The sequence below is a fragment of the Gopherus flavomarginatus genome, chromosome 3 (assembly GCF_025201925.1).
Source record: "Gopherus flavomarginatus isolate rGopFla2 chromosome 3, rGopFla2.mat.asm, whole genome shotgun sequence".
In the NCBI taxonomy this organism is placed as follows: domain Eukaryota; kingdom Metazoa; phylum Chordata; order Testudines; family Testudinidae; genus Gopherus; species Gopherus flavomarginatus.
Genome location: NC_066619.1, coordinates 241,460,141 through 241,486,201, shown reverse-complemented (window position 1 = coordinate 241,486,201; position 26,061 = coordinate 241,460,141). Strand labels below are relative to the sequence as shown.

Here is a 26,061-nt window from a genome sequence, read left to right as displayed (position 1 = left end):
GAAGGGCTATGAATACCTGCACGTTCACCCGACACCCTGCTCCCTTGTGGTCCAGTCGGTGAACGACAGGGAGCGCCATGGTCAAGAGGCCCCGGCGCCCAAGTCTAAGGAGGCGACGCGGATGGACCTCCTGGGCCGCAAGGTCTATTCAGCGGGGGCGCTACAGCTCAGGGTCTCGAACCAGCAGGCCCTCCTTAGCCGCTACTCCTTTAACTTTTGGGTAGCGGCGGGAAAATTTGCAGAGCTGTTACCGCAGGACGCCCGTCAGGAGTTTACCACCATTCTGGATGAGGGCAAAAAGGTAGCGAGGACCTCGCTACAAGCCTCCTTAGATGCTGCGGACTCGGCCGCTCGGACCCTTGCCTCGGGGCTTACGATGCGCCGCATTTCCTGGCTTCAGGTCTCTGGCCTTCCGCCAGAGCTCCAGCATACTATCCAGGACCTCCCTTTCGAAGGCCAGGGCCTGTTTTCTGCTAAGACAGACCCCAGACTAAAGGACCTTAAAGACAATAGGGTCATAATACGGTCTTTGGGGATGCATACGCCTGCGACACAGCGCAGGCCATTCCGGCAGCAGAACCAACAACAGCAGCGTCGGCCGTATCTTCAGTTCCGTCCGCGGCAGGACCTCACTAGGCGCCGCGGCAGGAACAACCGACGCAGACAGTCGGGTGGCCAAACGGGGCAAAACCAAGGCTCCGCCAAGGCCCCTCCTGGACCCAAGCCTTCACTTTGAAGGTGCGTCTGAGGGCGCAGTACCAGTTTCCCCTCCGGATCCTTCCCCGCAGTTTTCCAACCGTCTTTCATTTTTCCTCCCGGTGTGGACCCAAATAACATCGGACCGTTGGGTCTTGCGCACTGTGCAGGCCGGTTATTGCCTGCAGTTTTCATCGCCCCACCCCCCCACCCACCACCCTCGTCCCTCTTCAGGGACCCCTCCCACGAGCAATTCCTCCGTCAGGAGGTGCAGACGCTCCTCGTCAAGGGAGCCATAGAGGAGGTTCCAGAGAGCGAGAAGGGCAAGGGGTTTTATTCCCGCTACTTTCTAATCCCCAAGTCCAAGGGGGGCCTCAGGCCTATCCTCGACCTGTGGGAACTCAACAAGTATATGGTAAAGTTGAAGTTCCGTATGGTATCTCTTGGAACCATCATCCCATCCCTGGATCCCAGAGACTGGTATGCCGCTCTCAACATGCAGGACGCTTACTTCCATATCGCCATATCCCCCCAGCACAGGCGTTTCCTCCGCTTTGTGGTCAACCGCCAACATTATCAATTTGCGGTCCTCCCGTTTGGCCTCTCTACGGCCCCGAGGGTGTTCACGAAATGCATGGCAGTCATCGTCGCATACCTTCGGCGCAGCCGCATTCACATGTTCCCCTACCTCGACGACTGGCTGATCCGGGGCACATCGGAGCTGCAGGTGCGCGACCACGTCCGCAGGATCAGCAGCCTCTTTGCTGCCCTAGGCCTCGTGATCAACGTGGACAAGTCTACTCTGCTCCCCATGCAGAGGATAGAGTTCATTGGGGCCGTTCTGGACTCTACCCTAGCCAGGGCCTTGCTACCCTTGCCCAGGTTCCAGTCGCTGTCGGCCATCATTCTGCACTTGCAGGCGGCCCCGCTGACCTCTCTAAGAACATGTCTGGCCCTCCTGGGACATATGGCGGCCTGTACGTTCGTGACAGCGTATGCCCGACTCCGCATGAGGCCTCTTCAATCTTGGCTCATCGCGCAGTACCGGCCGGCCAGACATTCGTTGGACACAGTTGTCACCGTTCCCCAAAGGGTACTGGACTCCCTTCGGTGGTGGCTGGACCAGTCCGTAGTCTGGGCGGGGCTCCCGTTCCATCCGCCCCAGCCCTCGGCATCCCTGACTACGGACGCCTCAGATCTGGGCTGGGGGGCGCACTGCGGCGCCCGAAGAACTCGGTGCCTGTGGACCCCTCAGGAGCTGGACCTCCACATCAACATACAGGAGTTGAGAGCGGTCCGTCTTGCTTGTCAAGCGTTCGTCCATCACCTTCAAGGTCGTTGTGTCGCGGTGTTCACCGACAACACGACGACCATGTTCTACATCAACAAGCAGGGCGGCACCAGGTCCTCTCCCCTATGTCTCGAGGCGATGCGTCTCTGGGAGTTTTGTATAGCCCATGCCGTTCACCTTTCCGCCTCCTATCTCCCGGGAGTACGAAACACTCTAGCGGATCGACTGAGCAGGTCCTTCTGCTCGCACGAGTGGTCCCTCCGCCCAGACGTCGCCCTCTCACTCTTCCAGAGGTGGGGTCATCCCCGGATGGACCTCTTCGCGTCCAGGGAGAACAGGAAATGTCGAACATTCTGCTCCTTTCAGGGTCGGAAGCCCGGGTCTATAGCAGATGCCTTCCTGATCCCATGGGCGACCCACCTGTTTTATGCGTTCCCTCCAGTTCCGCTGATACACAGGGTCCTCCTCAAGGTGCGCAGAGACAGAACTCGTGTGATTCTGATAGCTCCAGGGTGAGCCAGACAACATTGGTACCCCATGTTGCTGGACCTCTCAGTAGCCAACCCAGTTGCCCTGCCCCTTCATCCGGACCTGATCACCCAGGACCACGGCAGGCTCTGTCACCCGGACCTTCGGTCTCTGCACCTTACGGCATGGCTCCTGCGTGGTTGACAGGCTCCGAGTTACGCTGCTCTACCCCGGTTCGGGAGGTTCTCCTGGGCAGTAGAAAGCCTTCCACCAGGGCTACTTATTCGGCTAAGTGGAAGCGTTTCTCCTGTTGGTGTTCGGAGAAAGGTCTTCTCCCTATGGAGATTCCCATCACCACTATTCTGGACTACATCTGGTCCCTCAAGGCCCAGGGTCTGGCGTTGTCGTCCCTTCGGGTTCACCTAGCGGCTATCTCCACGTTTCATCCTGGAGGGGACGAACGTTCCGTCTTCTCCCACCCTATGATGGCGAGATTCCTGAAGGGACTGGAACGTCTCTATCCACAGATCCACCCTCCTGCCCCTTCATGGGATCTCAACCTGGTCCTAACTCGGCTCATGGGTCCTCCATTTGAGCCGTTAGCTACTTGCTCCCTGCTCTCTCTCTCATGGAAGACCGCCTTCCTAGTGGCCATCACCTCAGCTAGACGGGTGTCGGAACTACGGGCCCTCACAGTAGATCCCCCGTATACGGTCTTCCATAAAGACAAGGTGCAGCTGAGACCACACCCTGCCTTTCTTCCCAAGGTGGTCTCAGCTTTCCACATTAACCAGGAGATCTTCCTCCCCATCTTTTTCCCAAAGCCCCATTCTTCCCACAGGGAGCAACAGCGACAGATGTCTGTCGGGCGCTAGCATTTTATGTGGACAGGACCAAACCATTCCGCAAATCCCCCCAGTTATTCGTGGCGGTAGAGGACCGGGTCAAGGGACTACCGATTTCCTCGCAGAGGATATCTTCCTAGGTTACCTCCTGTATCAGGACCTGTTATGACCTGGCCCACGTTCCGACGGGCCGTGTGACTGCTCACTCCACCAGAGCACAGGCGTCATCGCTGGCTTTCCTTTCCCGCGTGCCGATCCAAGACATTTGTAGGGCGGCAACCTGGTCATCGGTCCACACATTCGCTTCCCATTACGCCCTGGTTCAGCAGTCCAGAGATGATGCGGCCTTTGGCTCTGCAGTGCTCCAGGCCGCGACTTCTCACTCCGACCCCACCGCCTGGGTAAGGCTTGGGATTCACCTACCTGGAATGGATATGAGCAATCACTTGAAGAAGAAAAGACGGTTACTCACCTTGTAACTGGTGTTCTTCGAGATGTGTTGCTCATATCCATTCCACACCCGCCCTCCTTCCCCACTGTCGGAGTAGCCGGCAAGAAGGAACTGAGGAGCGGGCGGGCCGGCAGGGGTATATATCAAGTGCCATAGTGGCGCCACTCTAGGGGGCGACCTGCCGGCCCACTGGAGTTGCTAGGGTAAAAAAGGTTTCCGGCAAACGTGCACGCGCGGCGCGTACACCTACCTGGAATGGGTATGAGCAACACATCTCGAAGAACACCAGTTACAAGGTGAGTAACCGTCTTTTTCTTTTATTTAATTTCCAGTAGATTTATTAGTAGAGACTACCGAGAACTTCACTTTTCCCCATAATGGAGGTCTGTTCCTTAATTGCAGTGGCTGGTAGACATGGCTTCTAATTTAGGGACTGATCCTGCAGTCCTTAGCTACATCAAACACTGATTTTAGTAGGCGTTTCACCTGTAATGACTGCTTTTAAAAGAACAGACTTCTAAAAGTTTTTTTTTAATGATACTTGGTTTTTTAGTGGTTGGTTAGATTTTAGATAGAGGGGAGAGAAAAATAAAATGAACGAGGAAGGGGTTTGGGAAGCAAAATAGTGTATCTCCTCCATTGGCTGCTCCCGCTCTAGTCCAGGCAACAGTCCTGTAACAACTTTCTATTTTCTTTTATTTTAAAATAAGTTATGGAAAATGTTTTTAAAAGAAGAACAGCAGCCTCAGGGACAAGGAGGACAATCACATTCTGGGCAAGTTAACAGCTATCTGTGTACTGCTCTGCAATGGGCTGGAAAATTTCAAACCCATGGCACTGAGGGTCAAAGGTCTGCTACGCCACAGCAGTGAAAAACAGTTATGTGCTCATGATGTAAGCATAGAACATAAAGGCTCAAGGGTTTTATTGTTCGTTGTCTAAATTCCGTAATCCTGAAATAATAAAATGTGGTGCTTTAATTGATCTGAAGTGAAATCTTTTTCCACCTGTTTAATTTAGCAAAGTACTATACAGACATTCACTAGGATATTAAACTAAAACTTCAAATAACACACTGTATTTGATATTTAACTAATTATAGAAATAAGATGTGAAATAATCATTGTCCAGAAACAAAGGAAATCCATCCTAGGATGCCCTAAAACTACTCTTTTGTACTTTATTGGAAAAGTAATGGATGTTTCAACTTCCATTTTTAATATAGGGGACAGCAGCAGATAAAATCATGATCTACATGTGCTTTGAGCTGTTCCACATATGTCCTGCTTTTTTCGTTTCTTCCCATGTCACACTGATTTTTTTTTCGTTTAGCTGCTAAACTAGTGCTGTCTAGGATATTGTAGCAGGCATCTAGGTGCTTGTGATTTTTCCAGACAAATTGACTTGCAAATTTTCTGCTCTTATATTATAGCTAAAAGCCTACAATTGAGTTTAATTATATCCCTTGTGTAACAGCATTGTTGTGAAAAAATACATTTACTGTTAACTTTTTTCTTTTAAAGGAAACTACCGAAATGCACATGATGTTCTTTTTAGTATGTATTCAGAACTCAAAACCCAGAAAATTAAAATTCCTTCTGAGATGGCTACAAATCTTATGATTCTACACAGCTATATTTTAGTAAAGGTAATGCAGATTCAGAATTAGTGTTTTAATGAAGCAAATTCTATGCAATATTTATATAAATTGTACAGATTAATTATGCTGGCATGTTTGTTGATAGTACATACAGATGGAAGTTGGTAAATGCACCAGTTACAAGAATATTCCATTTCCATTCAGTAAGCTCACTGCCTATCAGTCATTTTATACTATTGAATAGCATAGTCCCAAAAGTTCTGGTTTACTTGGGATAGCCCTGGTTTTCTGTTACGTGGCTCAGGTCTTTGTGTTTATCCTGTGCAACCGGGATCACATAAAAATCTGGTTGTTTTACGATTACTAGAGATAGCTGGGGCTGCTAAAGCCTGCGTCTCTCTTTCCTTAGCCCACATCCAGACTAACCCGCAGCATTGGCAGGTTAAAATCGATTGCTCGGGGATCGATATATCGCGTCTAGTCTGGACGCGATGTATCGATCCCCGAGCGTGCTTACATTGATTCCGGAACTCCATCAACCCGAACGGAGTTCCGGAATCGACACGGAGAGCCACGGACATCGATGCCGCGCCGTCCAGACGGGTGAGTACCTCGATTTTAGAAATTCGACTTCAGCTACATTATTCACGTAGCTGAAGTTGCATATCTAAAATCGAATTTAATACCCTAGTCTGGACGTGGCCTTAGATTTCATTGCTCTGCCTGTGGTTTTCCATTTCCTCAGCCGAGCAAGGAGATTGCAGGCTCAAGAACAGTCAGTAGGAGCACTTTCAGCTGGCTTAGGGACAGGTCATAAGAAAATGGAGGCACCAAAGGAGTCATCCTCTGAGAAGGACCTCAGGTTGGGGCAGAGGGGGGAGAGATGCCCTACAAAAATGCTATAAAAATGCCAGAGGATAAAGACCAGACCTGAAGAGCTCTGTGTAGCTCGAAAGCATGTCTCTTTCATCAACAGAAGTTGGTCCAATATATACCTCACTCACCATGTCTTTCAGAGGATAAAGAGGGCTAAGTAGGATTCCCCAAAACACATCATCTTCCCCTCCAGTGGCACAAAGAAAATAAGTGGTGAGGCAGACATATAGGTGTCATAGAGCCTTGTAGAGGTCTCCATCCATAAATATTTGTGGGCCTCCCCTTACTGGTTTTGTATCTATTTTGGCAGTATTGATGGTGGAGGTTTTCAGGCGGTTAAGTTACAAAACATCAGATGTATCCCACTACAATACATGGGCAGAAAACTTACGTTTGTAGACTGTGTATGAGAGGAGACTATATTTATCTTTGATTTTAGAATTGCATCAGTGCACTGCCAGCAGAAAGTTTGGCCCAGCATCTTTTGGAATGGTTTGATGCCTTAATAATCTTATCAGACAACCTTTAAATCCTCAAGTGATTTGCTGATAACTTGGAGATTTGTCCATGGAAAAGTCTTACTGGCAGCTACAGGCTATAAACTGTTGTTAATAAAACCTAAAAGCTTACAGAGGTAAAGCCCAAAGGAGAAAAAGTTACAAAAGTTTGAGAAGCTACAGTAGCAAGTAGTTCTAAGATTAGCTGAAATACCAAGTATAGTATAGAGCCCTGCAAATCTGTGGATATCCACTTCATAGCCACTGACCATTTTTGTGGATAATGGATTGGATGCAGATACAACCACACAGGGCTCTACTCACCTGAGGCGCCTGGCCCACGGCATCTGGCTCGTGTAGCCCAGGGGGTGCAGCGCACTTGGGGCCAGCAATCAGTGGCTGGGGCTGGGCAGCAGGTCAGAGTCAGGACTGTCCAGCACCCACTTACCACGCCACTTCCTGCCCAGCAGCGTGAACCCCTAAGGCAGCACCAGCAACCTCACCATGGCCCATCCCGGTAGCCCTGACCATGCTCCCAGTGCCAGGCCTGACCACGAGGATTGGAGCAGGTGGGGCCCCGGCACCCCACCCCACAGTGATGCAAGATGCACTGCTGCACTCACAGTGTGCCGTCACTAGCAAACCCCTTGAAGCAGCACACAATGCGATGCCCCTTTGAGACCCGGCCCCTGCACTGCCCCTTACCCCCAATACCCACCCTCCTGCTGCCTCTTCCCTGCAAGACCCTGCCCCCTCAACTCACTTCTCTACCTCTTCTTCTCTCCCCCCCAGCCCTCGTGAGACAGCTTGGTGCTGCTGATACAGGTAAAAGATGGCTAGCAGATCACAGGTTGATCGTAGTGGATGCGGATCCACATTCTTTTATCCGTGCAGGGCTCTAATATAGAGCAGCAAAGCATTTACTAGTTTCAGATCCTCCAAATGCTGTTGCTGTAATCTTTAGTGTAATTATACCCACTTGTTTTATTTCAGACTCATGTTAAACGTGGAGATCACATGAAGGGTGCACGCATGCTTATTCGTGTAGCCAACAACATCAGCAAGTTCCCATCACGTAAGTGCTGTCCACACACAAAAAAGCATACGAGAATTAACTATCCAGTGCATCAGACACTTTCTTTTTGTGCTACTGTTGTGCATATCTTTGAACAAGTGTAGGTATGTAGTAAAAGTTAAACCTGTCCTGCCATGGAAAACCTGCTTTGCTACATGGCACATAGGTATGAAGGCCTTACAGTGATGAGGGCAACACTGCTAGCTAAGTGTGTCCTCAACCATACTAATTGCTAAATGGTTGCAGTATTAAGTTGCATGAACCACAGTCTCAATATCATATGTAACTAGTGGGTCAACTCTGGGACCTTGGCCACAAAACTCATGTCTTCTTTCAGATGTACTGCATCTTCAGTACAAGAGAGTACTGCAAGGCCAGGGCGTCCTACCATTATGGCAGTCCTTGCTTGGGACAAAGTACAGTGCAAGTGCAAGATGCTAATGCTTGGCTCACTGTTATATAGTAGTTACCTTTAAAATTTTCATTTTTTACTTTGGTAATTAGACATTACCGCTGTATGCCTTATACTCTGTCTAGGGAATACTGTTACCTACTTACCAAAGGTAAAATTTCTTTGAGAAAGTGCTACATGCAGAATCTTCTCACATATGACAACAGTAGTGACAGTACGTATGTCTACACCACGTTTGCTTTTCACCTGCCTACACCTAGGCTGCTCTGCATGACCAGCACTTGCCAGCTACACTAAATCCTGCACTCTGAAACACATTGTGACAGAAATTATACTTGACTGTTTGCTCCCAAGTTCCCAGCTACTGATGTCTCTACCTAAGTTATCAGTCCAGAGACACTGTGAATGTTTTGCTATGAATAGAGCTATGGTAAGAGTTGAACCATGACCATATTTGGGAGAGGTGGGGGTAATCTAACAATTCCCAAGGTCATATGTTCAGTCTCAAAAACGCACCATAGTGAGGAAACCCAATGACTGGGATATATTAACAGGAATGTCCTATGTAAGACACATGAGGTAATTGTTCTGCTCTGTTCAGCAATGGTGAGACCTCAGCTGTATTATTGTGTCCAGTTTAGAGCACCATGTTTTGAGAGATGGGAATGGATTGGAGAGAGTCCTGAGGAGCCCAACAAAAACAAGAGGTTTAAAAAAACAACCTTTCCTGACAGAGCATGAAAGAATGGGGCATGTTTATTCTAGAAAAGACAAGACTGAGGGGAGAATGTAAGTCTTCAAATAGGTAAAAGGTTGTTTATAAAAAGTATGGGAGAACAGCTGGTCACATGTCCACCCAGGGTAGGACAAGAAGCAATCGGCTTACTCGACAGCAAGAGAGATTTAAGTTAGATATTAAGAAATCCTTTATAATTTTAAGGATAATTAAGCACTGGAACAGGTTCCCTAGGGAGGTTGTGTTATCCTTGTCTCTATTAGTTTAAAAACAGGTTAAAGAAGGTGGAGTAGCTATACCTAATCCTGGCTCAACACAAGAGGATGGACTAGGTGACCTTTTGAGATCCCTTCAAACCCTGCATATCTGTGTGGAAATACAAGTACCAAAAATCTGTGTAGCTCTGTGCCCTGAGTAAAGAATTTCTTCAAAAGCCTCTCAACCCTGTTTGCTCTATTGCTAAGGTTTTTAGCATTGCTAGTGGTAGATGAATGTTTGCCATTGTTTCATTGCAGACATTGTCCCAATCCTGACGTCAACAGTGATTGAGTGTCATAGAGCAGGACTGAAAAACTCAGCTTTCAGTTTTGCTGCTATGTTGATGAGACCGGAGTACCGCAATAAAATAGATCTTAAATACAAAAAGAAGATCGAAGCAATGGTCAGGTGAGCTAGGCTAATATGATTTATAAGTGCAGACAACAAAACAACTTTAATCTGTAGCATTATTTTTCCTCCATAAAATCTACGTTTACATATATTTTCCTTAGATATTTTTCCATAATCCTTACCTTAGGTTGGGAGGTTAATAATGTCCAACTCCTCTAAAGACTGAGGCCCTTATTTTTCATTGTCTTGCATATTTACCTCTGTGCAAAGTGGGTGTAAAATGCTACCAAACTCGCTGCAATGCTTACACCCATTTTGCACAGGTGTGGAAGTCTATAGTGAATTGAACCGACAAAGGCATAGTAGTTCTCCTATATTTGTATTTTCAGGGGTCAGTTGTTCAGCATCACTACTGTGCACAGCATTTTATAGAAACGTGCAAAGACATCAGTTTAAAATGAAAAAAGGGAGATTAGGCCAAGGATAAATACCAAGTTAAAACGGCAAATTCCTTCTCCCTTCCTCTTTGTAATCTGTTTAGACCACAAATTCTTAGAGGCAGAGACCTGTTTTTCTAGACTACTACTACTGTATAGATAATAGTGATGGTGTGTTTATCCTACATGTGTAAAGCTCCTTGCCTGCTTTTTAGATGCCACTTTAAAAATCTCCCAGCCAGCATGCCAAACTGCTCTGCTATACTCATGACACCCTATTGAAGACAATGGGGTTACATGGGTGTAATTGAGAGCAGAATTTTTGCAACTTGTGGGATGAGTTTTGACTGCTCTGGTCAATACAACTGAAATAGCTCCTGTCCGGCAGAAAAAAATCAGGGTACAAAATCTGAACTTTGCCAAATTTTATAAAATATTTTAATGAAAATGTCTAATTGTTCTCAAAGCTCATTATGCTGAGACATTGGAAAGGATGTATTAGGCTAAATAGAAAGTGCTATGAAAGAGGATCAAAGCCTTTTATCTATAAAGTTCCAGGACAGAGTATATCTAGAAATCACTTAGGAAAACTAATTTTAAGTGTCCCTCTCACTGCCCTCATATTAGTTATAATCTACACAATTTTAGAGTAGAGTCTGGATCAGGAACCCTCACCACCATACATACTTGCTGAAAAAGAGCTTATGGACTGCAACTCCATTGAGCAGAAACTATAGTCCAACTATTACAATTCTGAAGCTTAAACACACTAATATTTAACACCTAAATATAATGGTGAGTGGTGCCCAAGAAACAGTAAGATTAGATGATATTACATAGTATATATACACACACACACACGCTATTTATTACAGGGATGTTTGAGAGATTAAGAATTCAAAATGGAGAGCAACATTGCTTAATGGCAAATAAATGCTTCAAATTAAGGGCCCACTTGCAATGTTAGACAGTGTAAGGAAAATATATGCAGTATCTAAGGGAAAACTGGTGAAGAGTGAAGGTGACAAAAGATTGTTAACTAGAAACTGTACATTACTCCAAAAAATTAATGTTTTGCTCTTTACAGAAATAATGTGTGGTCTTCTTTTGTGAAGGAGTTCTTGTACTTGATTCAGATCCATATCTTATTTCTAGACGACCAGACACATCTGAGGCAGAAGAGCCAACTACACCATGCCCATACTGTGAATTCCTGCTCCCAGAGTGTGAACTCCTCTGCCCTGGATGTAAAAACAGTCTCCCATATTGCATTGCAACTGTGAGTATTTTAAACTGAATGACAAATTCCCCTCCTCCCTGCACACGCACACAGTTTGAGAATGCTTCCTTTAGTATTTAGCACTGTGAACAAGGTCTGCCTCTTCCCCCTTCTTAAAATGTCAGACTGTTTTGGTAAGTAACATTCATCTAAATTTGTAATTGATTCAAACATGTTTGTCCAGTCAGTCTCTATCCCCATTTTTTTAAATGGGGACACAAAATAACTGACTATTATATCACTAAAATTTAATGAAAACAATGAATTTTTATAGTGAAATTATAAGATGTATGGTAAGGGAAAGAAAAGTGTGTGTTTTCAATTAAGACTGCTGTGCACAATGTAGAAGTCCAAAGATGTAACATCTATGTATTTACGGAACCTTTTTAAATTGAGTGTACACAAGGAGGAAGCTGTCTCACTCTAAGCAGACTATCACAAAAACTGCTGCTTTGCCTGAAACTTTGTGATCTCAGGTTGGATAAGGTGGTATGCAAAGAGATGGCCTCACAGCTCTGGTGCCTTCTGTGTGCATGATTAGCAAGTAAAATCTTGTACCTAGAACAAACTCCAGTCTAAAAAGAAGCCCCAACAGTTTTGGTAAATATCTGGGACTGCTGTTTATAAACTCTTAAAATGGTAACTCAGTAATGGTCATGGTAATTGTCCCTTGCTGTACTTCTACCAAAAAGAGGGGAAGAATGGAGAATTACAAAGCGCAGAAAAATGTAATGAAATGCTGCATCATCTTATTCAGAACTTCTTAAAATCCACAGCACTATTCATGCAGCAACAGATGTGAAAATGAAGTATCCAAATTATCAATCTCATGTAATGTTTGCTTGAAAATAAATTACAGTAGCATTAAATCTAGCCATGCTGTAAGGTATTTGATACCATTGCAAGTTAGTGTCATTGTTCCTCATGAAACTTGTTAGAATTAAGATCTTTCGCTGCTGAAAGGAGCAGAACTGAAGAGTCAGTATGCTGACTAGGATGCAAATACTGACAATCAGGTTTAATCATTGAAAACTTTCACCTGCAGGGTCGGCATATGGTAAAAAATGACTGGACAGCCTGTCCAAATTGTGACTTTCCTGCCCTGCACTCAGAGTTCAAAAAGTAAGTTGGAATCTTTCCTGCTGAATAAGGATTTTTTTTTTTTAAAATAGCAAAGACCCTTTTCCACAGGAAGAAGCTTTAAGCCTTTCATTCTGAAGGCCCATCATTTATCCTTACCCCACACTTTCACCATAGCATGAACACATTTGGGCATGTCAAATGCATGCTACAAATAGAGAACGGAGCAGCTGATCCAGTTGTAACCTTTGAAAGAAACTAGCAAGGGTGGAAATAGGCTTCTGCAATTTCAACACTCTTCTTTCCCATCCCCCAAGAGGCAGTGCAGAAACACACGAATACCGGCCTGAGGAGCCCCAACTATCGATGTGGTCCCCTTAAGATTCAAAGGGCCAAAGCAGCTGTTCCCCCACCCAACAGACACAGACTCCATAATGCTTGGTTCCAGAGTAAGAATGTACCTTGGCAGAGCTTTGACCTCAGCTATTCTGCCTTGAACAAGGGCGTATTTCCTGATTAGCAGTCACAAGGAAGTAGGAGCAGTTCCTCAGCTCAGTTAGTGCTTATTATTGACATTTGAACAGAGCTACCTTATCAGTAGAAAGTCTTCCCTTTCAATATTCTCTTTATTCTGTACTCTTCTTAGGATTTGCATATTTTACTTTCAAACTTGAGTAGCCCTAAGACTGTATATTTGATTTCTCAAATGAGACTGGAGCTTTAAATAGAATTATTAACATCGCCCACTTCCAGAATACAGTAGGGGGCTAGACAGCCTTCCAAGAGCTTTTACTATAGCAGCATCCAAGAAATCCCTTCTTTCCAAATTGTAAGTAGTTACAGTAGAATCTGAGTTATGAACTGACCAGTCAACCCCACAATCCGGCAGCAGCAGAGACCAAAAAATAGCAAATGCAGTGCAGTGCTGTTATTGAACTTAATGGAAAAAAAAAGGGGGGGGGGAGATGCCAGCATTTTTGTTCTGCATAGTAAAGTTTCAAAGCTGTATTGAGTCAATGTTCAGTTGTAAACTTGTGAAAGAACAGCCATAATTTTTTGTTCACAGCTACAAATCTCTCTGAAACGGAGGTTGTTTGTAACTCAGATTCTACTGTAGTTGACACCTTACAAATGAGTCATTTTCGCCCTCCCCACCTACTAAAATTGATAGATTTTAAGGCCAGAAAGAACTGTTACAATTATCTAGTTTGATTGCCTGCATAGCAGACCACAGAATTTTCCCCACTAATTCCTGCATCAAGCCCAACACTCTGTAGTTGAAAATGGTGTCAGGAATGTAATTTGACCTGAAATATTTCTTTTAAAATAGCGTGTTGCAGAGTGAAAATATATGTCCAATGTGTTCAGAAAGAGTTAGCATTGTCCATCTTAAGAAGATAGCTGACTGCACACCATACCTCAACCCAGAAGAAATGGAACAGTGAATTTATTCAAGTAAGTGCTACTGCCACTTCTAGAACAAACCCTAGGAAGATATGCAAGAAATGAGCCAAGATACAGTGACTAGCTGGATGAACTTTAGGGAAAATGGATATTTATGTAATTACAAAAAACTTAGTATACTAAGTGTGCTTGTTTATATGGGAACTCTGTGGTGTTCCCTGCCCTACAAAGTTTACAACTGAGAACGAACACCAAGTACATGGTAGTACCTACAGGCTGAAGCAGACTGGGAACCCATCAATGTGATAAACAGGATGGCAAGAAGGCAGTGCAAGCCATTAGTTTTTATTCTTATTTGACAACTCCAGGTAGCAAGTTTTGCCTTGAAATGCTCTGTCTTCAAAGAATGCAACCAAATTCTCACCACTTGCTGCCATTAACTCACTCTTTACCCTATTTTACAGTAAATGTTGTACTAGTTAACATTTTGAATCCAGTATTTGACATCCCAATTCTATTTTCAGGTACCAGCAATCCTTGGAGGGAATATTTAGCTACAGTCTACACACTGGTTTGTAGTTCAAGTAGACAAAACTTAGTACTGTTCCAATACCAACTATTCTTACGTGAGAGCTGTAATTAGTGTACTGTACCTACAGTCCTGTAGGTTTACACAGTGGGTATTAAGCACTTTTGAAGAGAAATTGTCACCATAAGTAGCAGACTAATATCAGTTTTTAGTTGTAGTACATATCTTCTCCAACTATTGTATTTGAACCTCTTTCATAGTCAGGATTGATGTTTAGTTTTATAACAACGTTAATTCCATATTTGACAAGCAATTTATTTATTCATTGAAAAGTCAGTTTGGTACAGTTGCCTCTATTTTGAAGACTGAATAACTGCTGCTCTTCATTTTCAGAATGATTGGAGAGTTGTGGTGTTAAGGATGGTCCTTAGCAGTTTCGGGGGGGGAAAAAATCCAGCAAACAGTTTAATACTGGAGCAGTTGTCAGTTCTGTTCTCTATTTTGTGATACAAAAATTAACCAATGTACTTGTTGAAAGCAGAATAAATCCAGTTTTACCCTTAAGTTTAACTTTAAAGTCTGTTCAGCTTCAGCAGCACAAATGGGAATAGTGCCAACTTTTTGTTTCAGCATTCTCTGCTGCAAACCTGTCTCTTCATCTGAGAGTGTAGTACCACTGGAATTCTCTCTACAGCTCTGTGGGATCTGCTTCCATGTGTGTTCATTTATAGCCAACTCATTATTGGAGGGATTGATAGCTAGGAGATAAGCAATACAAATAGCCGAAGGAAGAAAAATTTAGCATAATAAAGAGGGCATCATACTAAATGGGTACACCCCAAGGTCTTGAGATTGAAGTTTTTCTAACTTAAGATATTGTAAAGATTTCCATGTTGGCACTGCAGTACAGACAGTGGGATTTAAATTATTTCAATTCCACAACACTGCTTAGGAAACTTGAGGTAGAAATTCAATAGAAGTGGGGAGAAGACTTTGGGTAAGAGCAGACAGGAAAAAACCCAAAGCCTGATAGCCTAATGCTTTGAATTTTTAGTTCTTGAACAATGCAGTAAGGGCACTATAGAGCAGGGGTAGGGAATAGATATTCTATGGCGGGCCATGAGTGCTCACAAAATTGGGGCTGGAGGGTGCTCAGGGCTGAGGCAGGGGGTTAGGGAAAGGCTCAGCAGTGCAGGCTCTGAAAGACATTTACCTCAAGCGGCTCCCAGAAGCAGTGACATATCCCTGACCCCAGCCTGCAGGCCATAGTTTGCCCACCCCTGCTATAGAGCCGTAAACATCTCATAATGAATACATGCAATTTTAATTCCATAGCACAAAAGCATCCAGAAGTGCTAATTCTCACTGAGTATTTTCCACACCTCTCTCCTTCAACAAAATGAGGGGGAGGAGGGAGGTGGAAGACAAAACCCAGGAAAAAAATTCCAATACACACTGTAGCCCCAAAAGCTGAGGTAGATGGTATTTGTCCCCAGCAGGCCTTAATAACTATCTCCAACGTATGAAAAGGAGGAAAAAACCTGAATAAGCCAAAATATAAATTTAAAAATATTTGTAAACTAATTTTATTGCAATTTTATACATTGCTGCAGTTTTATAATGTACAAAAGAAATATGCAATTTAAATGTTTTGCATTATGTACAAGATTTCACCACATAATAGCAGGGATTTAGTAAAAAAGGTTCAAAGTCCTGTAAAGAAAGACTATTAGTATAAATGGCAGGAAGCTAAGCTCCTCTTTCAACATGTTACTGCTGCAACTGGTGCTTATTTACAGGTGACCTTCTAGCAGCAGACTAAAGTCTGCATTTTGTTTACAATCTTTTTTATACTTTGCAGCATGTTAACATTTACATCATCCATGCATATTTGGATTGCAAAGCAGCCACACTACCTCTATAAAAGAGGAGCATTTTCAGCCCACTGGTTCTACCTTTCCAGCTGCAACAGGATCACTGCTTCACATTACTGCCAGAAAGTGGGTATCACTAGGCAAGCAAAGCTGTGTCCAAAGCTAGAGTGGTTACCCAATGTAATCAGTCAGTATTGAACAGTTCAGTTCCTCCTTTCTTTCCTTTCCCTTTTTTTGTTTCTTCTCTGTTTGCTGCTTTTGATGGCTTGGTAGACTTTGCCTTTTTTTGCTGGAAATAAAATGTTAAAGTTTAAAATGCAGGCTTAGTCGGCCATGCTAAATTGTGACAGAAAACAATCAGCATGGCAACATTCTCAATAAGGATAAGTAAAGGAAGTGTTAACAAAAGTAAGGATATCAATCAGATAATATCAGTTACTTCCAATTTGTGTCCTGATCCTGAAGCCATCAACAACCTAAATAAAACCTCTAAAGACTAAAGTGAAAAAGGATCAGGGACATACACTTTATTATGTCTGTTGCCAAAGCTCACCGCACATACCAGGGCTCCTTGCATCCCTCCATTCCTTCTCTAAGAAGTCCCTGTGTGCCACCCTTCCATCTCCTGCACACAAGGGGCTCTGTACCTCCCTCACCATTCTTCTCTGTCTGGGAGATAAGTCATTCAAGATGGCAACAACATTTTAAACTGTACTGGGACAATGAGCAACACAGATGTTTTGCTGACACCAGCAAATTTCATTGTTTTATAGAGCTGATTGCCAGAGCCAGCACTTTCAATCAGATGCAAAGAGCTCTGCAAATCACCTTTTTGCTTTTCCGATTTTCACCAAAATGGGCAAGGTCTGTCCTATTGATGCTGAAAGCATTCCCTGAAATTCTGGAATTGATCAGATGAGGTGTTCAGTTCATTAGCATCAGAAAAACATCAAATTGAAAATTGGCTGAGTGACGTGAGACCCTAAATCTGCTACTTGAACATTAGACAGCAATACTTCTGCCAAAATTTCAAACCTACCATCAGAAAATGCTTCCCTATTTGACTCTTCTAAATCTCATCTTGTTGCAAAGTTAAACACCCAGCAACCCAGCAAGTGTGTGTTGTAGTCCCTGGTAAGATGGTCTAACTTCTCACAGGAGACAGATAGGTTTCCTTGGTGTTACACTACTCTTATTAGCTGGAAGTATTACCTTGATCATTGCATCACTTTCAATAGTATCTTGCTCATCCTCATCAGATTGCAATTCGTCAGCATTCAATTCTTCATTTGCTTCTGAAGCCAGCCCAGGCCCTGGCTGCCGTTTAGAGGTTTTTACTGCATGCAGGGCATATGGTGTCAAATGTGCCTCTTTGTTATAGGCACGTGTAAAAGCTGCTTTGACCTGTTCAGGGGTGAGGAGACACTATAAGCACTAGATTAAAGACTCCAAGTTGTCTGGCTAACCAAGCTATGATCTGGTCAAGGATTCCCCCAGAGAAGAGTATCTGTATGCCTAAGGCTTGCAGAGAAGGAGACAGCTATCAGGGAAAGGAATGCAGGGAGTACACAGGGGGACACATCTAAGATGCATATTGAGGGCCTAATCTATTTCTTCTTTGAGATTCAGTCACTTGGCTACTGAATATTTGAAAGCATGGTTATAGATCAGCTTTCAAAATTGTAACTCTGGGTGCAGAAATGGTAACCTGCTTCAGCCATCCATCTCCTGTCCCAGTGCCACAGCACAGTGGATGCTATTCTATGTTTTATTCATAAGGCCAAAGAATTACCATACATTTATAGGAGGAGGTAATAGCAGAACGTAAGTAGTGAATTTTACCTTGGGGTCCAGTTTAGAAAAGGGACTAGGTTTGCCTCCCCAGCTGGATATTTCCATAATATTTTCAACATCTTCTCTCATCAAGCAATAGGAGTCCATGAATGTTACAGCATCCTGTACACCTTCTGTTCCTAAGCTTGTCAAGGGTCTAACAAGTGCATCCCGCAAGTATGACAAATACTCCATGTTTACAGCTCTCTTGCTGGTGTGGGTTCTTGCCAAATGAAGAGAGATTGCATTAAATAGGATTTCCTTGAGGCTCATTCCTAAAGGTCAGCTCCCAGTGCAAATCAAAATACACCCTCTTGAATAGGCTCTCAGCAGTGTCTAGGAACACCAAAATGCAGGCTGCATTTCTGCATGGAGCTACCAGTGCTGAATAATTACAAATGCCCTGGCTGCAAGATATCCAGATTGGGGCCCTGGACAGACAGTATCATTTACAGTGGACTAGCTAGTAAGGGGCATCCCACAGCAAAATTAAGTGGGAAGTTAGGTCAAACCACAGTTTAAATAAAATCATATTCTCAAACTATTTTAATGGCCGATTATACAAAAATTGCTTTAATCTGCCTATTGACCACCTTAGTGCTATGCCAGTTACTGGAAGCCTATGACTAAGCTCTTGGAATGTGACCATTGCCAGCCAATGGACATATCTGTGTCCTTACCCTCTCTAATGGACCTTTTAAAATTAATACTAAAAAGGAAGAAACTATAGCAAATAGGGGCTATTCTGCTTTCCACACATTTTGCTCTGACCCTCCCAAGACCAGTGTTACCTTCCCTCCCAAACCCCATTCAGTCCTGTCCCTAATCCATTTGCTCTCCTTTCTCATTGGTGTCCTCTTTCGTGTTAGGAGACATCAGTATCTCATTTCTCTCCTCACCTGCTGGTCTCCAGAACCTAGTTCCTCCTAACTGCAGCCAGAGCTAATGATCTAAAAGAGCTAAGTTACATTAACTACCAGTAGGAACAAACATCCCAAAACGGTGTACACTGGGAAGCACAGAGGGAGCTCTGCATTACCTGAGACTCATGTGCATTGCCAGTTCTTGAAGAATCCGGTCATGTTTGCCTGTGGATGAAAATTTCCCCAGCCAGCCTGGAAAGTTAGGAAACTGTGACATGTAACCTCTCATTAGCTCCCCAGGGAGAACACTCGAATAAATGGCCTGAAAGGTGAAGTACACATGAAATTCAGTTCAGACGTAAATGTTTAACACTGGCACCAGGATTTCCTGAATGACACAAAAATACAAAAATATCAATAGTGGAGTGTTTTAGAAGTTAAAGATAGAGGAGACCTATACAAATATAGGGTATGTCTACACTGCAATGAGAGACCGATAACTGGCCCAGGTCAGCTGACTTGGGCTCAGACTGGAGCCCAGGCTCTGAGAGGGAAGCATTTCAGAGCCCAGGCTTCAGCCCAAGCCAGAGTCCCTACACTGCAACTTCTAGCCATGCATCCCAAGCTCACTGACCTGGGCTCTGAGACTCAGTGCCAGGTTTTTTTTTAGCACAGTCCAGACATACCCACAGGGTATCTGGGAGGCTGCGGAATAATCTCCAGTGGAAAGTGAAGGAGGCCATATAATAAATTCTAATGCCAGAAGGGACCATCGTGGTCATCTATTGTGACCACCTGCATAACAGGCCAAAAAACTTCCCCAAAATAATTCCTGTTTGAACTAGAGCAGATCTTTTAGAAAAATAATCTGTTTAAAAAGTGCCAGTGTTGGAGAATCCCTGGATACAGGCAGAGTCAGACTGGGCAAAGCAATAGAAAATGTAAAGAAAAGAGGGAGACAATCCTACAGTGGTAATGGGATGGATTATTAAGTCTCTCTCATTTTTAACTTCTAAAATGCACCATATCCACCAAAAGACAAATCCCAGATCTTTTCTTATTCTAAAGATTATGGCGGCCAGCATCCTGTCAATATTAAATCTACATGACTAGTTTAATCCCTGTTTGTTGGCATGTTTCTAGAAGTAAGTGCAAAAAACTTCAGTATCCCTTGCAAAGGAAATGCATATTTCCTAGTATTTTAACCACTTAAGAGCAACAGATATATCTGGTGTGCCAGCCATCAGCACAACTGATGGTGCACCACACTACCTCTGTCCCTCAGCCCAAGAGATATGACTCCCTCAGCATAGGCATTATGGATTTCAAGGTGTTTTCAATCATATGGTTATAGCTGAAATACAGCTACTGCTACATGGCATAGAAAAAAGGTTCATACATGGAATATGGTGTCTCAGAATGGGATAAATTAAAAACCTAACAGACCAGGGCTGGAGCTGACGTCCTAGTCCACCTAACTGTCATGGGCTTTGGTACAGAGGCCGGTATTTCTGGCTCAGCTGCCTTCAGAGCATCTCCTGAAAGGAGTACCCAGACACATAAATGACCATCGCTGTGGGCAAGTTAGGCACCATACAGGTGCATCAGGCTCAGAAACAATAGCTAGGCACCATGCACAGCTTTTAAACTCCTTTTGGGGTTTCAGTCTGGGCACAGCCTCAGCACCAGATTGAGTCATTAAAGGCTGCAAAACACTATTAAGATACAGAATACCCCAAAACCAAAAGCCACTATCCTAAAACTGAACTATTTAATGACTTTGGCTACTACACCAGCCTAAACATGATGACAAACGGAGAATCCCATCTGTTCTCTGTGGTGAAGGAACTGAAGCAGCTGACAGGAGTAAACTCGTTTATATATAGAGCCTTGGCCACCAAACGTTTAGCACCTTGAGGGGGCACTCATGCATCCCCCAATGGACACAGCTTTCAAGAGGTTTCTGTGAACTTGACACCAGGGGTGTGACAGTGTTTCTCAAAGACTGTGTGAAGGGGAGAGGGGAGAAACGCCAGAGGACTGGCCAAGATGGCATGGACAGATCTCCATGTTGTTCTCCAGACTGTCAGCTTTAATTTTAAAACAAACAAACAAACAGTCTAACAATTATGGTTGCAAAGAAAAAACTTTCAAAATGTGACAGTGTAACCAATGAAGGTGTCTGAGTTTTCAAAGAGCCTGCTCCAATACCTGTGAGATCTGAATTGTCTCATTCATTTCGATGAAAACTAACTCAGATGCCATTGATGCTTTAAAACGTGAACGCTGTTTTTCCCCAAGAGAGAAAGAGTGTGATGCTGATGGCCGGGGGATTACAAGAACTAGCCAAGGGACGTAGGGGACACACACGATGATAAAGACCTATCCATCTTAAATTTTCTACAACATATGACAGGGTTTCAGGAAACATGCAATTTCCTGAAGACAGCCTCAAGCTTTCAGAAGTTCTGGAAATGCTGTATTAATACAGGAGATGCTTTTCACTAACATGAATATGGGCAATGTAGTTCAAATGGCAAAATCTACCATCTGAACTGAAGAACAATACAACTGTACAAACTGTAAGTTATGTAATAAAACCAGGCCAACAATTTCAAGGGAGCAGTCTGGTATCTGGGACATCCTTACGTTACGTATGAGAAATGAAAGAAGGGCTTACCTGCATAGGCAGAAGGTTCCAGTTTTGCTTACTGCGAATCTGTTTGTCGACTAGATCACCATCACATATACTGTCTGCTGCTCTGCTCAGTAGCATCAAGTGTTTTTTCATGTTACCTCTGGAAAAAAGTAGTTGCCCATATTACTGCAGGAACCTCCAAATATATTAAAGAGCAAAAACTCTTTCACACACACTCACTCCCCCCATACAACCCCTAGCTCCACCATTTGTGATATGGGACAACTCACCGAGCAGCAACAGGTTTCACATGTACATAATTTTCTTGGACAAAAAGAGGTCCTAGAGAGTAATCATGGAAGAATAGGTCAGATTTGTCTATAAGAGACATGTGAGAAGTTTCTTCTCCAGCAGTAAAAACTTTCCTGACGACATCAAAGGGACCCTAAAATAAAGGCATTTTTAAAAGCTGATCACACATGTGCTGCATTTTCTATGAATAGTAGATGAAGACAGAAAGTAACTATAGTGATGGCCCATAGCTATATCTGGAGTCTAATATAAAAGTCAACTACTTCTATCCAAAGATCTTGAAGTGCTTTACAGACATTAAGATTGAGCTTCAACACCTCTATGAGTAGGTTGAGGTAAATAATTTTATGACTATTTGTGAGGATGAACAATTGTCAAGGGTAGGAAGGAGTGAGCTACATAATCTTTAACCTTCAGGGAGCTGCCAAGTTAGTCCTTTTAAAAAAAAAATCTGCTATAAAAAGCTGTATTGCCTGGCCTACTTCATCTAAAATATTTTAATCTTGCACAGGTAAATTAGATCTGCACACTGAGACAGATCCATAATAGACTTCAAGGAGCATTCTGCTCTCATCTGTTCTGGGAAAAACTCTACTTCCTTTTTTTTTTTTTTTTTTTTTCCTTTTAAGTTAGTTTTATTCTTCAGTTATGGTGACAAAATTTTAGCAAATTAAATGGGTCTGGTGCATACTCAAAACATTTTTTAAGTAGCTGACTACCTCTGTATATTTTGACTACTAGTATTTTATTTCTATTGTTGAATTTCTGGTTACTAGGAACAAATCCATTAGCAGCTGATCCAAGATGTACACACTTCTTACCAATTTGATATCCTTTTTGGCTTTGCTGGCATCAGCTTTTGCCTCATCGTAGGTCAGTGATTTACTTTTTGTACACCACATACTAAGATTATGTAAAACCTGGGAACAAACAAAACAGACAGCTTACGTATAGCTCAGGACAAAGACATAGGAAGAAAATCTGATATCTATGCAAAAGCAGCAATCTAGCAGTCATGTACTACAATGCAAGCATGAACTATAGGCTACCAAGACTGCTACTGGTGTATAACTGACCTGCCTAATGTCCTGATTTGCTGCCAGAATTATCTCATTCATAGCTGGAGCGGGTATCTTTAACCCTTCTTTAAATGCAATAGACATCATGGCACCCTGTAATAAGCAAAATATTTGAAAGAGAAAAATATCTTGAGTATTTTTTACATATAATGTAGTTAAAGTAGAATAAAAATGATGGGCTAAATATGCACATTTACAATGAAGAATGTTACAATGATTTCATTTCAGTTTACAAGGTATGATTTATTTATATTCTTAAAAAGTCCTCTTTCAAGTATGCATATCTATTACCTGTTGTTACCTTTACTTGGCTCTTGAAAAATAAGGCCACTTTCTTAGATGCCTAACTATGCATCCACTTTTGAAAAAGCAAGCAATAGCCAACAAGATTCGCCCTCCACCCTGCAACTACTGAAGTTACTCCATACAACCTAATTTTTGACCTTAGGTGCTGGTACAGGTTTCTGTTTCTACCAGGGACTGGAAAAGTAAAAGAATAGATGCTGGTAGAGAACTGGCTGCATTCAATGCAGTGCTACTCAATGAACAACTTATGTCACTATTCCTACCTTAATCTGTTCTAGCCGAGGTCTCTGAAAGCGAAGATCAAAACAGTAATGGACCAGGGAACGAATCTTGGGATGGTTCCGGTCATTACACATACAGATGATAGGAATCTTTGTGGTTTTGATCAGACCAATTAACTCCTGCAATTTAAACACATTCACAGTGTACATGTTAACGGTCTTCATATATCACACATAGCAAAAACTATTAGAATTTGTTAGCTTAAAGCAGTTTATGAGTCAATACGTGGGTCAAATCGTCAGCTAGTGTAAATCAGCATAGCTCTATTGACTGTAATGGAGTTACATTATGGATCTGGTCCTTCTTTTTCTAACTCTTTCATTTACCACTCTATTGAAAAAGAAATTTATTTCTATTGTGTCTCAAACCATGCAGTTCAAGCCGGTTTTTTCAGTACTTTAAATACTCAGCTCTGTGATGAGATTTTTATTATCTAGATTAACTACTTTGCCCATATAAATGTTATACATTTTACTAGTGCCAGCAACAAACTGTAGGTGTTTCACCTGTATTCCTCCTCTGTCTTCGTTCCCTGCCATTCCATCCACTTCATCCATGATCAATACATGTTTCATGCTAACTGAATGGGATGTTCCTAAAAAATTAATAAGGACAAGTGAAGTTGCACTGAAATACTTATTTCCCAGGTTATAGAGGTGCTGCTCTTTACACAACTCTCTACAGTTAAATCTATATTAAGGAAATGTTGATTTAATCTCCCATTCTGCCAGTCGCACATACAGTACACTCAAAATACATGTTCACACTGTAGTGCTGACTGATTCTCTTGTCATGTCTACAATATCCAGTCCTATTCAGCAGAAGAGCAATTATACAGTTTTTTAGCAGTTTGTGTAACTTCCACAACATACCATAATTAAAAATATCAACCTAAAGTAATATTTAGGATTCTTCCCAGGCCCATTGTTTTGACTTGCTTTCATCTTAATACATGAAACTCGCTCTCTAAAATATGGGATTGATCCTACCAGCGACTGAGCACACTCAGCTCCCACTGGATGTCATGGAAGAAGGGCACTGTTAATTCACTTCAGTAGGAGTTGAGGTGCTCAGCACTGCACATAATTGAGACCTCTGGGGGGGGGGGGGGGGAGGGCAAGCAACTAGGGAACATCACACACACCACATACCAGAACAGAAGTCTTTCATGCTGGTGTTATTTAGAGATTCGGCAACCACGTCCTTCAAACTGTTCTTACTGCGAGCATCACTAGCATTCAGTTCCACGTAGCTGTACCCCAGTTCCTAATCCCAATACAAACCACGCAGAACAAAGAGAATACATCAGGAAAAAAAACAAAACCCAAAACCACTCATAAGCAAAGATGGGAAGACCATACATTATAAACTAAAACAATGTACAGCTTTGTATTTCAATTCCCTTTTGTATTTTCCCTCCTTTCTTTTTGCATCCTAAACATTTTTTGGATGAATCACCGTAAACAGAGACATGCTATATTGCCCCACAGCAGAACAAAATTCACTGTTGATTCAGTAAATCATTTCTAAAATTCTGTAAATTTGGAGGTGGGTCTGTCTTCTAATTTTACAAAACTGGGAGGTCACAGATTCAGCCGCAAAAGGGGACTGACGTGGCACATCAAGAACTCAGTTTAAATTAACAGAATATACAGTATATGTCTCAACTGAAGCAGAAGTCAGAGTTTTAGTTTGGGATTTTCAAAGGGGCCAAGAGTTTTGCGCCCAACTCCTGCTGGCTTTCAATAGGATTTGGGTGCCAAACTCCCTTAGGCCCCTTTGTGAATGAAGTCTGGGATTTTCAATTAATATTTCTGAAAGATTTACAGTAAGAAACATTCAGTGTGAAAACCTCCATTATCTCCCACCACGAAGCTAGACAGCTTAGGCTAGAGTTTCTTGATCTTTTCAGCTTATGACCCCTCATTGAAAGCCAAACATTGACCCCATTACATATAAAAATAGTATATTAAAAAACAAGTTATATAATAGGTCTAATTATTGATATATTCAATTAAAATATTTATAACTGTCATTTATTAACAATAAGCTTCAATAATTATATTGATGTAATTGGATTTTTAAATGTAATAAGAATTTATATCAATTTCATTATTTCTTTGCTTTATGACTGTAATAAAGTTCTCAACACCTTGCGACTCCTGAGTCTTTCATGATGTGCCTGGGGGTCATGACCCACCAATTGAGAAACATTGTTATTAAGAAAAAAAATTAGAATAATTTTCAAATTTCAGCAAAAATTCAGTCCCAACTCTTCTCAGCTTTTGTCTTCAACAATTCACTTAGAAAGTGTGGCACTAGGGCGAATGAAAAGGTGTAGGAGGAATACAAAAATATATAATAAAAGCATGCAGTGATGGCTTCACTCTGCTCCCACTAACTTCAACTGGTAGATCTGCTATTAGCTTCAATAGGAACAGAGTTAAGCCAATGCTGAGAACTTCAAAAAATCCCATCCTCAACTGCTCAACATACTGGAGCTTGCATTCCTTTTCATAAATAGATATGGGTGCACAATCACATCACTATCGTCTATGTACTTACCCCATACTCATTACAAGAGTGTCC

General features: G+C 42.8%; 2 protein-coding genes across 4 annotated transcripts in view; one reads left to right on the top strand and one right to left on the bottom strand.

Moving 5' to 3' along the window:
• Nucleotides 1–26,061, top strand: part of WDR19 (WD repeat domain 19) — a 134,127-nt gene that overhangs the window by 100,264 nt on the left and 7,802 nt on the right. Inside the window, exons 31-37 of one of the 3 annotated variants that reach the window (XM_050947368.1) lie at nucleotides 5,275–5,399; nucleotides 7,718–7,799; nucleotides 9,463–9,613; nucleotides 11,149–11,272; nucleotides 12,318–12,394; nucleotides 13,683–13,807; nucleotides 14,281–14,868. In XM_050947368.1, the coding sequence (XP_050803325.1) occupies nucleotides 5,275–5,399; nucleotides 7,718–7,799; nucleotides 9,463–9,613; nucleotides 11,149–11,272; nucleotides 12,318–12,394; nucleotides 13,683–13,797 (674 nt within the window). In that variant the 3' untranslated portion in view covers nucleotides 13,798–13,807; nucleotides 14,281–14,868. Of the gene's footprint in view, nucleotides 1–5,274; nucleotides 5,400–7,717; nucleotides 7,800–9,462; nucleotides 9,614–11,148; nucleotides 11,273–12,317; nucleotides 12,395–13,682; nucleotides 13,808–14,280; nucleotides 14,869–26,061 lie in introns of those variants that run through there. The other 2 variants (XM_050947369.1, XR_007773558.1) reach the window with 2 other exon arrangements.
• The window catches only part of RFC1 (replication factor C subunit 1), a 72,047-nt gene continuing 61,831 nt past the window's right edge, over nucleotides 15,846–26,061 (bottom strand). The window contains exons 15-25 of the mRNA XM_050947409.1: nucleotides 24,624–24,738; nucleotides 23,979–24,067; nucleotides 23,454–23,591; nucleotides 22,882–22,977; nucleotides 22,627–22,725; nucleotides 21,784–21,938; nucleotides 21,536–21,653; nucleotides 19,032–19,177; nucleotides 18,002–18,215; nucleotides 17,372–17,563; nucleotides 15,846–16,448 (exon numbers count right to left, since the gene is read on the bottom strand). Coding sequence (XP_050803366.1) covers nucleotides 16,344–16,448; nucleotides 17,372–17,563; nucleotides 18,002–18,215; nucleotides 19,032–19,177; nucleotides 21,536–21,653; nucleotides 21,784–21,938; nucleotides 22,627–22,725; nucleotides 22,882–22,977; nucleotides 23,454–23,591; nucleotides 23,979–24,067; nucleotides 24,624–24,738 — 1,467 coding nt within the window. The 3' untranslated portion in view covers nucleotides 15,846–16,343. The remainder of the gene's footprint in view (nucleotides 16,449–17,371; nucleotides 17,564–18,001; nucleotides 18,216–19,031; nucleotides 19,178–21,535; nucleotides 21,654–21,783; nucleotides 21,939–22,626; nucleotides 22,726–22,881; nucleotides 22,978–23,453; nucleotides 23,592–23,978; nucleotides 24,068–24,623; nucleotides 24,739–26,061) is intronic.